Source organism: Triticum urartu, chromosome 2 (genome assembly GCF_003073215.2).
Source record: "Triticum urartu cultivar G1812 chromosome 2, Tu2.1, whole genome shotgun sequence".
In the NCBI taxonomy this organism is placed as follows: Eukaryota; Viridiplantae; Streptophyta; class Magnoliopsida; order Poales; family Poaceae; genus Triticum; species Triticum urartu.
The window spans coordinates 135669205-135682593 of record NC_053023.1 but is presented as its reverse complement, the minus strand read 5'-3'; the positions used below and the strand labels follow the sequence as shown (position 1 = coordinate 135682593).

Here is a 13389-nt window from a genome sequence, read left to right as displayed (position 1 = left end):
TACGGAAGGCCGACTGGGTCATATAAGTGATATTTTTAATTTAGATCATATATTATTCAAATTTGTTATAAAACTAGTAATATTTTTTAAAAGCCTTTTCTTGAGCTCACCTAGTGCATGCATGGTACTCCCTCTGTTCACACGTCTTACAAATGTAAATGCAGTAGTATATTTGAGTCACCCCCTCTATTAAACATCAATGCACCGTAATTTTATGTTCTGTAAATTTGTCTTATTTCATACATAATTATGTGAAATTACAAATATAAAAATATAGTGTAAAATGTACATAAAATACAATTTTTCTGGTCTTATGACCTATATTTTTGCTTTCTTATGCCAAATTTTACGTAATGAATCAATATGGATGTTCCAAATAGAATTAATGTATGAAACGATCGTAAGATTGTCTCGAGTGAATAATAACTTATTATGCACCCTGGGCGATATATAGATTGACTATTCATCACCCAGGGTGCATAATAATTTATTCTTCACCCGAGGTAATCTTGCGACCGTTTCAGAAATAAATTGAATTTGGAATACAAATAGTTACATTCATATTAATTCACTACATAAAATTTAGTATAAGAAAACAACATTAAGGTCATAAGACCAGAAAAAATGCATTTTATGTATATTTTATACTATGTTTTTACGTTTGTAATACATAAAATATTTTTATGAAGATTATATATTTTCTTACGTTCTCTTTTTACATATGAAATAAGACAAAATTTACGGAATGGGGGGTGAAGAATAACTATTCCTCATCCAGGGTGACGAATAGTCAATCCCATATACGCATTGATTATACTCCTGGGAGTATGTACCCACGCTCCTCATTTACCATATAGATGAATCTTTTATATACCTCTTTATTATTTTTAATATACTTCATTAATAATTACTAGATTTCCCTAAATGTGTTTCATGAAAAAATTCATATGAATCTACATATTTTTAAAGGTTTACGTATATACTGATTTGTTTGTGCATAAAAAAGGTATATTACAAATAGTACGACGCGAATGATTTTTTCAACAAAACTCGTATTGGGGTATCTTAGAACATTTAATGAAGTATATTGAGAATGATAAATGGATATAATCAATGCATATACGAGGTATATTGAAGATGGGAGTACGTACTCCTATGAGTATAGAAAATTAGTCCTATATATATGTATGTCTGAATTTTAGTAATTTTCGTCTTGTTTGATAAAATTCGTCTGGTTTGTTCGATGCGGGCGTAATTGGGTGGCTGGCTCTCGTATCACTGTCCACGAACGCGTTCAGGGACAAATAGTGTCCGTTTCATGGGACGTCGTTTGGAAATGTTTGAACACCTAGTGCCAACCTAGAGTGCTACTATATTCATACCATCACACACTAGTTTAAACATAAAACACACTACTGAAGGTGTTGAAATATGACTGCCAAGCTTCCGCCAACTATGTGCCAACAATAGACTCCTTGTGATTGCAGTATCTGTGCCTTACTCACTTTACTTTCTTGCAAGTTTGCTTCCACACCAGACTCCAAATGATCATATACTAATATACCATGTTACATCCTTTGTTCCAAATCACCTCCACGTCACAAGTTATACTGGTTTGACCCGGGTGGAAAACCAAAGTATTGTGGTACTGAAAGTTAAGAGTTAAGTTGTTAGATTTTGGAGTTTAGGAACCAAGCTTAAACTCGTCAATAGTTGAATGATCATTTTTTAAACATTATATGTGGATCACAATTTATGAGCGGCATGTGTCAACTATGGAAAACCGAGGGTTTTTCGATGTTGAATTTTAAAAGACAAAAAACTACTCCCTCCGATCCAAAATAAGTTGTACTAAAACCATGACATTTATTTTGGATCAGAGGGAGTAATTAATACTAATCTTTGTACAAATACAGATAGTTTATGTTGCTTTCAAAATCTCTGAGCAATTTGGTTGATCACAAGCTACTGAAAATAGATGATTATATATGTGCACCTCATATGTATTTTGGGAGCAATGTTGCAACTTGCAAGGATACTTTTCCTTCCCAAGAGGAGTTACAAGGGTATGCTTAGCAAGGCAGCAGCAGCAGCAATGTTTTGATTCTGCAACCTTATATACCAAGACTGCAATCATACATTTTCGAGGCAATATTATTTCTCAAGCAAACGGCGTGCACGCTGGTTGGCTCCTTTCACCCTGGAGTTGAGTTCCTCCACATCATCTTGTAGACCGTCCATGGCTTTGTTTTGCCTGCAACACCATTCAGCAGGATGCACAAGCACAGAACAGAAGAAAAGGTCATGATGGAATGTTTTATTGTACATTACAATCTGAAAATATTGTTTCAGTTCTATAACATAACACTAGTGCAGATAGGGTCTTCACACAAGGTCGAAAACGTGCACCACACATGGTTTCACAAAACATGCCGTTAGGCCTTGTACGATGGTAGGTGCTTAGGGAGGTGCTTAGAAAGATAAACCGGATTTTTCTGAAGCACCAGTGCTTATTTTTACATGAGAGATGCTTAGTTAAGCGTCTACCCTGTATAAATAGGCACTAGTGCTTAAGGAAAGCCTGGTTTATTTCTCTAAGCACCTCTTCTAAGCACCTACCATTGTACCAGGCCTTAGGGTCTTTAAGGACAATCCCCCGCAAAAAAAGGGTCTTTAAGGACAAAGAAAGAAAGAAAATATTTCACCTTAATCTTGTGTTCCTAATTACTCCCTCCGTCCCAAAATTCTTGTCCTAGATTTGTCTAGATACGGGTGTATCTAATACTAAAACATGACTTGATACATCCGTATTTAGACAAATCTAAAACAAGAATTTTGGGACGGAGGGAGTACCTTTTAGTGACCAAGAAAAAAACAACTGTAAAGGAATCCTTACCCTATGTTTTAAGCGCAAAAATCTTACTTGGCCATACATGCATAATGTTACTTGTGAACACAAGCATAAACACAATAATATTTCCATTTAGCTTAAAATCATGACACTGTTTAATTTCGTAAAATAAGACAAATATACATGTGATGTTTCATTAATTTATTGTCAGACTTCTTGGAGTTTGTTAAGATGAACAAACACCAATCAATCAAGAGCACTCATTATTTACTGTTCTGTATAAAGCACAACTTGGTGAGCAATCTCCATTTCTTTTCCTGTAAGTGCTTAAAAGGCAGTGAGACGTGTTGAATGCAAAACATTGTTCCAAACCCACTGATAAACAAACCGGGAAAGGACTGTACAATTCCATGGCCATTTCATCGAAGGAATATAGTGCTTGACAACAGGGTGAGGATACTTTTAAACTTGGGTACGATGTTTTTCAGGAAGAATCCTCACCCTGTTGGCCAATGAAATAAGACATGGTGAACTGAAGTCGACGAAGCACGTACCTATCAATTTCTGAGCCCATATCTAGAGCCATGCCCTTGAGCTGTCCCAGGACATCGCTAAGATCAGAAAGGGCATTGTCTTGCTTATCTTTCTCCACCTGCCAAATAAAATGGTTTGTGATTAGTCATTAGGTCCAATTTATGCTGCATGGATCCCAGCACCAATACAAACCTGAACCTTCTCCATGGCGTTGGTAGGATCCGAATACGTCTGAGAACTCGACTTCTCTCTGGGGCTTGAAGACAATCCTAATTTTTCTCTCTGCTCTAGGTGGTTAGCCCTTCTTTTGAAGGAATCATCTATTTCAATAAGTAACAATGTCAGCATAAAGAGAACACTCAAAGTCGACCTTGTTTGAGCCAAATGAAAGTGCTAACCTCTAGAGATAACTGCCGGTCCCCTTATTTGCCTGGTTTTCTTGGGCTTCCAGGTTTTTGAGAAGAACCCTCCAAGGCTTCCTAGAAGTGTCTCACTCTGAGAAGGAAAAAAAAAACAACAGCTCAAACACAAGTAATAAGTACTACAAAAGAAACTACCGGCTTCGAGCTTACCCTGCTAAGGTCCTGATCAATGTTCGCAGCGGTTTCATGGGTCCTATTCATCTGTTGACCCTGCTTGTGCAGGGCGATCATAGTGTTGGTAGCATCCTCCTTGATGTTTTCAGCGAGCCGAAGGCAGACGCTCACTTTCTGAGTGACCTCCTCGGCCTTGTGTGCAACGTAGCCCTCCAGTTCTTGCACGGATTGGTTGTCGAATCCGCCTGAATCGCGGAACCCATTCTTGTATCGGCCATTGGCACCAGGATCAACTGAGTTGGAAGATGATGCTCTTGCAGGCCTCGAGGTAAATTCAGAGTCTGAGTCTGAATCGAATGGATTTGGTTTAGAAGACAAAGGTTTTGCGACGCTTGACACGGGCATCTTTCCTGTTTGTAGCCACAACTTGATTAGTTAGAATGTAAAGAAGACTGGGGAAAGGAATTCAAGACTGTATTTACTGGAGATAAAAGTAGTGAACTCCACGTCTAAAAATTCATAAGTGAGGAGGGCAGTAGAAAGCTGAATGCCTCAAACTAAGAAACATCGCTGAATGAAACCTATGAGATACTAGCAAAAAGTGCTGTCAATTCAAATCGATGAAACCATGTGAATATTCTCATTTTTAGGAAATTCAGAAGCTTCAATTTAATCTCAGTAAAGATAGTGGATGTGGTTTGATGTGCTATATACCTGAAAAGATACTAGCAAAAAGTGCTGTCAATTCAAATCGATGAAACCATGTGAATATTCTCATTTTTAGGAAATTCAGAAGCTTCAATTTAATCTCAGTAAAGATAGTGGATGTGGTTTGATGTGCTATATACCTGAAAAGATACTAGCAAAAAGTGCTGTCAATTCAAGTCGATGAAACCATGTGAATATTCTCATTTTTAGGAAATTCAGAAGCTTCAATTTAATCTCAGTAAAGATAGTGGATGTGGTTTGATGTGCTATATACCTGAAAAGATACTAGCAAAAAGTGCTGTCAATTCAAATCGATGAAACCATGTGAATATTCTCATTTTTAGGAAATTCAGAAGCTTCAATTTAATCTCAGTAAAGATAGTGGATGTGGTCCAAAACCTATCTATGACATTCGAAGAAAAGGGTAAATGCTTAATCAAAACGTTGCACGGCGATCGCACAACATCCCTGCGAAAATTCTAAAGAATGACCATGTCTTCAGACACCAAAACCCAAGATCAGTCGTTACTCGTCGACGCCCACAAGAACGACACGAATCACAGTCTGGGATCTCATGTCGCCTCGTTCCGCCTGAAAAAACCGGGGTCGAGAAACCACCGGCGCGAGTTGCCGTCGCCGGAAGAAGACCGGCAAGAGGAACGAACTGAGGTAGGCGAAAGCCGCATCCTGGGGCGGAGGATCTCCGATGAGTCGAGAGAGGTGGGAGGAAGGAATGGATCGAACCCTACGAGGGTGCGGAGAGGTTGCCGGCCGCCTGCTTCTTCCTGGGCTGGGCGGCAGAACTGGAGTTGGAGGCAAAGGAGGATGTCCTTTTCTTCCAGGACAGTCGCAGATGACATCGTTCTTGCCTCGCAAATCGCATTTTTATAATCTCGGATTGCCTGGCATCATGTTCTGGCTATGACTTGACTTCGTCCTGTAATAACTGAAACTAAATTGTTTTTTTTGTGGGATAACTGAAACCAAATTATTACTATTGGAATGTCTACAAGTTTTCCTCGCAAAAAAAAAGGAATGTCTACAAGTTTAGGGCAAACTTGCTTGTTAAGCTTCTTTTTATACAACAAATTTATGGCATACTTGCTTGTTAAGCTATTTTTAGATCATTATTACTTGCTTGTTAAGGTAACATGGTACAGTGATGTCCAAAAAAAATCCTGCGTTGTACGATCACTCCTACAAATCGTTCATGCCCATATGAGCATCAAACGTCGTTGATAAGGCCAAAATAATAATTCTAGAAATATTAAGGCCAAAATAATAATTCTAGAAATATGCATGCACCCGTGCAAGTCTAAGACTTGAATGGGCTTATTTCAACATAGAAGGAACCTAACCGTGGAATTAATAGTACCAATCTTCAAGAACAAGGGGGATGTTCAGAGTTGTACTAATTACCGTGGAATTAAGCTGATGAGCCATACAATGAAGCTATGGGAGAGAGTCGTTGAGCACCGCTTAAGAAGAATGACAAGCGTGACCAAAAATCAGTTTGGTTTCATGCCTGGGAGGTCGACCATGGAAGCCATTTTCTTGGTACGACAACTTATGGAGAGATATAGGGAGCAAAAGAAGGATTTGCATATGGTGTTCATTGACTTGGAGAAGGCCTATGATAAGATACCGCGGAATGTCATGTGGTGGGCCTTGGAGAAATACAAAGTCCCAGCAAAGTACATTACCCTCATCAAGGACATGTACGATAATGTTGTGACAAGTGTTCGAACAAGTGATGTCGACACCGATGACTTCCCGATTAAGATAGGACTGCATCAGGGGTCAGCTTTGAGCCCTTATCTTTTTGCATTGGTGATGGATGAGGTCACAAGGGATATACAAGGAGATATCCCATGGTGTATGCTCTTTGCGGATGATGTGGTGCTAGTTGACGATAGTCGGACGGGGGTAAATAGGAAGTTAGAGTTATGGAGACAAACCTTGGAATCGAAAGGGTTTAGGCTTAGTAGAACTAAAACCGAGTACATGATGTGCGGTTTCAGTACTACTAGGTGTGAGGAGGAGGAGGTTAGCCTTGATGGCCAGGTGGTACCTCGGAAGGATACCTTTCGGTATTTGGGGTCAATGTTGCAGAAGGATGGGGGTATTGATGAAGATGTAAACCATCGAATCAAAGCTGGATGGATGAAGTGGCGCCAAGCTTCTGGCATTCTCTGTGACAAGAGAGTGCCACAAAAGCTAAAAGGCAAGTTCTATAGGACGGCGGTTCGACCCGCAATGTTGTATGGCGCGGAGTGTTGGCCGACTAAAAGGCGACATGCTCAACAGTTAGGTGTGGCGGAGATGCGTATGTTGAGATGGATGTGTGGCCACATGAGGAAGGATCAAGTCCGGAATGATGATATACGAGATAGAGTTGGGGTAGCACCAATTGAGGAGAAGCTTGTCCAACATCGTCTGAGATGGTTTGGGCATATTCAGCGCAGGCCTCCAGAAGCTCCAGTGCATAGCGGACGGCTAAAGCGTGCGGAGAATATCAAGAGAGGGCGGGGTAGACCGAATTTGACATGGGAGGAGTCCGTTAAGAGAGACCTGAAGGATTGAAGTATCACCAAAGAGTTAGCTATGGACAGGGGTGCGTGAAAGCTTGCTATCCATGTGCCAGAGCCATGAGTTGGTTGCGAGATCTTATGGGTTTCACCTCTAGCCTACCCCAACTTGTTTGGAACTAAAGGCTTTGTTGTTGTTGTTGTTGTAGAAGGAACCTAACCATCTACCCGAAAAGAAAAGAAAAACATCTAAGCTACGCTATTTCACCTAAAAAAAAACTATGATGTTCACCATTTCTTTTCTAATCCTGGAATATGTTTCTGATCCTATTGCAGAGAAATAACTCAATCTGTGTATGCTAATACATGTAACATCCTTGTGAGTCCTGAGGCTGAATCTGACACGATAAATATGAAGTTTTTACAAGTTACATTCGCGCTGCCGTTGGAGCTTAACTCCAAGTGGTAATCTGTAAATAAAACAGCTCACTAAGGTTACAAATGCATCTACAAACAACAGTGGCACAAAGAATTATATACAGCAACTGCACACATGAGTGCATCTGCATCTAGCATCCTACATTATTTACTGTGGCACCATCTGAAGCTTCATCAGGATGCCACTCTACTAGCGCTTGGTTCTCCGGTGCTTCGACATTGTTGCTGGCATCGGAAGATCTGAGGTCAAGCGACCCTTCAATCGAGCAATTAGACATCTCTACCAGCATTGGACAGAACCCGCAAGAGCAAGATTTGCAAACCCTCCCGAGGTTCATTGCAGAGTTCAATCTCTACAATGGAGGCATATGCATACAGTGTATCAGTACCATGAAACAACTAGTATCAAGCAGAAGACTGCTGCAAAGGTTAGTTCATTTTTCGTGGGATGCTATAACCTACATGCACATACCCCTAAAGCATCCTTCAGTTTCTTAATCTCCGTAGCTTGTGTGTCAGCTAGCTCATGCGATTCCTGCAGTCGTCTTAGTGCTCCGCCCAATTTTCTTTGCTCTTTAGAGACCTGGTTTTGAATATCAGAAAACAAAATTAAATCAGGGTGTAGAGGGGTTGTCAATATGACAAGACTAAGAGATTGTGTCTATTTCATTTGTAATCATGCGATGAGATTTAAAATTCAAATAATGGTCTTATGGAGCAACAGCTTGAGCTATATGTGAAACTATATTTTTACTGGTGCAGTTACAATTCGGAACCAAAAAAAAGAGCATATTTCACTACCTGAGCCTCCAGCTGCTGAATTTGTTGAATAGCCGCTTGCTCAATGCAAGATCGACGCTTGTATTCTTCCTCAAGCATGCCAGTTATCTGGTACCTCAATTCAGCCATTTCTTGAGTGAGATCTTCTGCATCCTCCTTTGCTTTCAGTTTTTGTTCTCGAAGTTCTACCTAACAAGGAGAGCAACACTTGAATCTCACCAGAAATGGGCAAGTTATACTGAAATCAGAATCAACAAAACAGACAGATCCTTGAAGTTACCCAACTAGCAGTGTAAGTAACTAAATTCCATAGCGATATGTTCAAAATAATTTGTTCCTGAACTTGCTTGGAAGTATAAAACTACAGATGGAACGTATTCGAACGAACTTATACCAAAATGCTGAAGTACGATAGTACACAAACTCTGACCTTGAGCTGCTCAATTATAAGTTCAGGTTCTTCATTTTGCTTCCCCATCTTTTCAAGAATTTCATGACCTCTTTCATAGTCTGCATGACCATCATGCTCCACTGTTGTATCAAGTTGCTCCACGCCTGTAGAAGAGGATTGTTTAGGAGCTCTTCCAGGCAAGTACTCTTTTTTCAGTTGTTTATTCTCAACCTCAAGATGACCAATAGTCTTCCATGCCTCTTGCAGCTGGAGCTCATGTTCTTCCAGTTGCTTCTCTATTCTAACTTTGTACTCAGCAGTATGCTGGCTAAAGCTCTCAGCATCAAACAGTCTTTGCTCAAGCGTAGTCAAATCAAGTTTTAAACTCTCAATTTCACATTGCATATCTAAAGTTACGCTTTCAAGCTTCTCTATTTGTAAGGTTGCCTTTTGCAGCTCCTCTTCTTTACATTGGACTTCTTCCATCAGAAGCCAGCACTGAGAATCAGACCGCATCAGATCATTGTCCATAACTCTCACTCTCTCAGGAAATTTCTCAAGTTCAGTTAGCTTCAGTTCAAGGCCGTGAATATGCTCTCCCATGATGTTTGCTTCAACATTCCTGATATTTAACTGATCCTGCAAATAGTCTGCACTTGCGATCAGCAAAGACAGCATAAGTAATAAGGTTTGCAATAGCCAGAGGAACAAGAAATGGAATAATTCCTAGAGCATACCAATTTCCTGATAGCAGTTGCTCAGCTCAGTTTCCAATTTCTCAATGTATTGCCTGTCCTTCTGACAGGCCCTAGAAGCTGCATCTTTGTCAAGCTGTAATTTCTGCATTAACAAAACTACCAACTCAGTGAAGTGGTATCTCTATTCAAAATTAGAATATTTTCATTAAAATAATTGCATTGCTATTTGACTTGGATAGGACAGAGCAAAGTGATGATAAAAAAAACTTTACTCTGAACATGTTTCAAGTTTGAACAATACATTTTATCATTATGCGACCACGTGAAATGCTTAAAATACATTCTCATCATATCTCAAGAAAACATAATCATCATGGAAAATTGCGACTGACTCTAAGTAAGACATAATATGTTCCAAAACTTCGACCAAACCAGCAATTTTATCTCTTAACACATCAATCAATACCATGCAGCCATGCAGGATACTCCCTCCGTTCCTAAATATAAGTCTTTTTAGACATTCAAATGGACTACAACATACGGATGTATGTAGACATATTTTGAAGTGTAGATTCACTCATTTTGCTCCGTATGTAGTCACTTGTTGGAATCTCTAGAAAGACTTATATTTGGGAACGGAGGGAGTATTACCCAAGAGGAACCATCTAAGTACCACATACCATTATGTGAACGATCAATGCAAGAGTAGTCCAGTATCAATATCATCATGCAAATTATTATTCTATCATATCAATACCAACAAACAATGCATTTTTTTAAAATGTAATCTACAGTAGAAACAAATCATTACAGGGATGTTCAAACCATCAGTACCTCCTGATTCTTCTTCCCCCTTCCAGGAAGAACTTTTGCACCATTAGCTGGACAATGGCCATTGGAGCTACTAGCCATCTGCTGATCTGCAGAATAAGAAAAGGCTAAGTGCGGTGATTGGCGCCATAAATCATCTAAAATGGCATGTTGTACCCTGTGAATCACCGATGGGGAACAAATTTGTCATTACAACACCATATCAAAACTAGTATCTGGCAATCAAAATATCAAATGTCATAAACAATAATCATTAGCACTACAAGTAAAAGCAGCAATAACGGGATCATAATTTTACCTAGAGTGTATAAACTATGTCCTAAAAAATTCAATTGTTCATACAAATGCATTCAGGAAACTGTCATTTGTCACACTGGAAAATGCTGCTCGTGAATCGACCCGAGCAAGTTGAACAAGCTGCCCCCAATTGCAAATTGGGCCATTTGTTAATTTTAAGCAAACAGCGATGCACACAACAATTGAATTGCAAATCGAGAAAATTCACCTTTCAGGTTCAATTGTGAGAAGAAAAGATAATGGTATGTTTGATAGTCTCAAGCGCAATGAACCCAATACAGCATCTCATTTTACAGAGGAAGAAACATCGGGGGCAGCAGATGCAAGAAAGACATATCCCAAACTTGTTACCACCTACTTGCTCGGCTGCATCCACCGCTAAACAATGTCGCTGGATTTAACTAATCGCTGGATGAAAAACAATGTCGTACCTCAAGACGAAATGGGGGGTAAACACTGCCGACGGGGTGGGGGCAGCGGGAACGCGATGCCCCGACGAGGAATAACGGGGGCGGCGAAGGCGGCAACGCGCCTGAGAGGCCGTGGTGCACCGTGTGGATGGGTGGATGGGTGGATGGGGGGAAGGTGGGTTGAGGCGTCGGCGGTGACGCCGCCAAGGTACGGCACGGCGGCAGCTGTAGGCCTCGGTTACGCGTTTGGAGGGGAGGCGCTCGGAGCGTCGTCCGGGTAGGAGCGTGGTGGCGACGGCCGCGGCAGCCGGAGTAGAGTCGGCGGGGCGGCCGGCGGGGGTGGGTAGCTCTGGTGGAGGTCCAGCGATGGGAAGAGTCGCGGTCAGGTCTGGTGAGGTGCGACTCCATCGATCTTGGCTTGACCTGACCATATGGGTCGTGCCACGCGAGCCAGCCCGCGGGCATGGAATTTCGGCCCTGCACGACACGCAATCAAAAGGGCTGGGCTAGCCTTTGGCCCGCTATGGAATAAGGCCGACCCAAAAGTCAGGCCTTACGGTCGGACACGACACGACCTTTTTAATTGCGGGCCGGCATGACACGGTCCGAACCCAGTGAGGCGGCCCGCCTGGCACTTTTACATTTTTTCTATATCTTTGTTAAAATATAATTATTATTCTTTTTTTTCTTTTTTAGATTTTCCTGTATTTTTCTTAATTTTTTATGTTTTCTCTACTTTTGTCCTAATTTTTTGGATTGTTCTAGATTTTGTACAAAAGACCTAGTGACGGTGTCATACATCAAGGGTGGCTCATCAGCAAGGAGCCCGGCAGCAGAGGCCTGCCGGTAGGCCCATGAGGCCCACCTTATACCCAACAACAAGAGAGAGCCTGAAGGAAAGGATATACCTCAAGACGAAAAACAATCGCTTCAGTTGGATTTAACCAATCGCTGGATGAAAAACAATGTCGTGCCTCAAGACGAAATGGGTAAACACTGCCGACGGGGTGGGGGCAGCGGGAACGCGATGCCCCGACGAGGAATAATGGGGGCGGCGAAGGCGGCAACGCGCCTGAGAGGCCGTGGTGCACCGTGTGGATGGGAGGATGGGGGGAAGGAGGGTTGAGGCGTCGGCGGTGATGCCGCCAAGGTACGGCACGACGACAGCTGTAGGCCTCGGTTATAAGAGGAGGAGCTAATACGACACGTTTGGAGGGGAGGCGCTCGGAGCGGCGTCCGGGTAGGAGCTGATGGAGACAGCCGCGGCAGCCGGAGCAGAGTCGGCCGGGCAGCTGGCGTGGGTAGGTAGCTCTGGTGGAGGTCCAGCGATGGGAAGAGTCGCGGTCAGGTCACCTGGCTCACCCTTGAAACCTTATCGGTGTTAGACCCCCCTGGTAGGTAGCTCTGATTAAAGAATAGGAGTCTATCATCTGCAAATAAAAAAATTGAGATACCTGGGCTCACCCTTGGAACCTTATCAGTGTTAGACCCCCCTTAGCCACCTCCTTACACAACAAAGTACACACAACATCAACCATTAGGAGAAAGAGGTACGAGCTTAGTGGGTCACCTTGACGCAAACCTCCCCCCTTAGCCACCTCCTTGCGCAGCAAAGTACACACAACATCAACCATTAGGAGAAAGAGTACGAGCTTAGTGGTTCACCTTGACGCAAACCTCTCAAAGGATGGAAAGAATTCAAAAGTTCACCATTACATCTCATAAAGAAGCTCACCGATGTGACATGCTTCATGACCCAATTGGTCCATTTCATCTCACAAAGAATTTTGTGGAAACACTTAAATGCGATGACGACATTATTTGTGATGAGCCATCTAGGAAAGAAGGTGCTTTGGGTTTCCGAAATAAGATCATCTAGGAAAGGTTTGAGTCAGTTAACTAGGATCTAAGAAATCACCTTATAAATCACGTTGCAAAGGTTGATCTATCGGTAGTCCTTAATGCTCTATGGGCTCTTTCCTTTTGGAATCAACACAATAACTGTCTCGTTTACCCCATCAGGGATGATCCGTCTTCAAAAAATATTACCACATTTGTGACCTCCTCTTTCGGTACGCCCCAGTTCCTTTGGAAGAAGCGTGCGGGAAAGACGTCCGAGGCGGGTGCTTTCTGTTGGAAATATGCCCTAGAGACAATAATAAATTGGTTATTATCATATTTCCTTGTTCATGATAAATGTTTATTATTCATGCTAGTAGTGTATTGAGCGAAACTTAGATACATGTGTGAATACATAAACCACACCATGTGTCCCTAGTAGGCATCTACTAGACTAGCTTGTTGATCAAAGATGGTTAAGGTTTCCTAACCATAGACATGAGTTGTCATTTGATAATGGGATCACATCATTAGGAGAATGACGTGAT

The 13389-nt window shown here is 41.6% G+C and overlaps 2 protein-coding genes across 4 annotated transcripts; both read right to left on the bottom strand.

Moving 5' to 3' along the window:
- Positions 1–1945: 1945 nt before the first annotated feature.
- On the bottom strand, positions 1946–5461 carry LOC125541276 (SNAP25 homologous protein SNAP33-like). 2 transcript variants are annotated; one of them, XM_048704730.1, is made up of 6 exons: positions 5374–5461; positions 3958–4331; positions 3784–3880; positions 3578–3705; positions 3406–3503; positions 1946–2254 (listed from the first exon to the last, which is right to left on the bottom strand). In XM_048704730.1, the coding sequence occupies exons 2-6, from the start codon at positions 4324–4326 to the stop codon at positions 2155–2157; spliced, it is 792 nt and encodes a 263-aa protein (XP_048560687.1). In that variant the 5' UTR covers positions 4327–4331; positions 5374–5461; the 3' UTR covers positions 1946–2154. The 2 variants fall into 2 exon arrangements, with proteins under 2 accessions (XP_048560687.1, XP_048560686.1); XM_048704729.1 differs by having other exon boundaries at positions 3958–5450.
- Positions 5462–7537: 2076 nt separating this feature from the next.
- Positions 7538–11419, bottom strand: LOC125536366 (golgin subfamily A member 6-like protein 7). 2 transcript variants are annotated; one of them, XM_048699565.1, is made up of 7 exons: positions 11024–11418; positions 10299–10384; positions 9504–9606; positions 8806–9416; positions 8397–8564; positions 8068–8178; positions 7538–7948 (listed from the first exon to the last, which is right to left on the bottom strand). In XM_048699565.1, exons 2-7 carry the CDS (start codon positions 10374–10376, stop codon positions 7727–7729), a joined length of 1293 nt encoding a protein of 430 aa, XP_048555522.1. In that variant the 5' UTR covers positions 10377–10384; positions 11024–11418; the 3' UTR covers positions 7538–7726. The 2 variants fall into 2 exon arrangements, with proteins under 2 accessions (XP_048555522.1, XP_048555523.1); XM_048699566.1 differs by having other exon boundaries at positions 7792–7948; positions 8058–8178; positions 11024–11419.
- Between the last annotated feature and the right edge of the window lie 1970 nt (positions 11420–13389).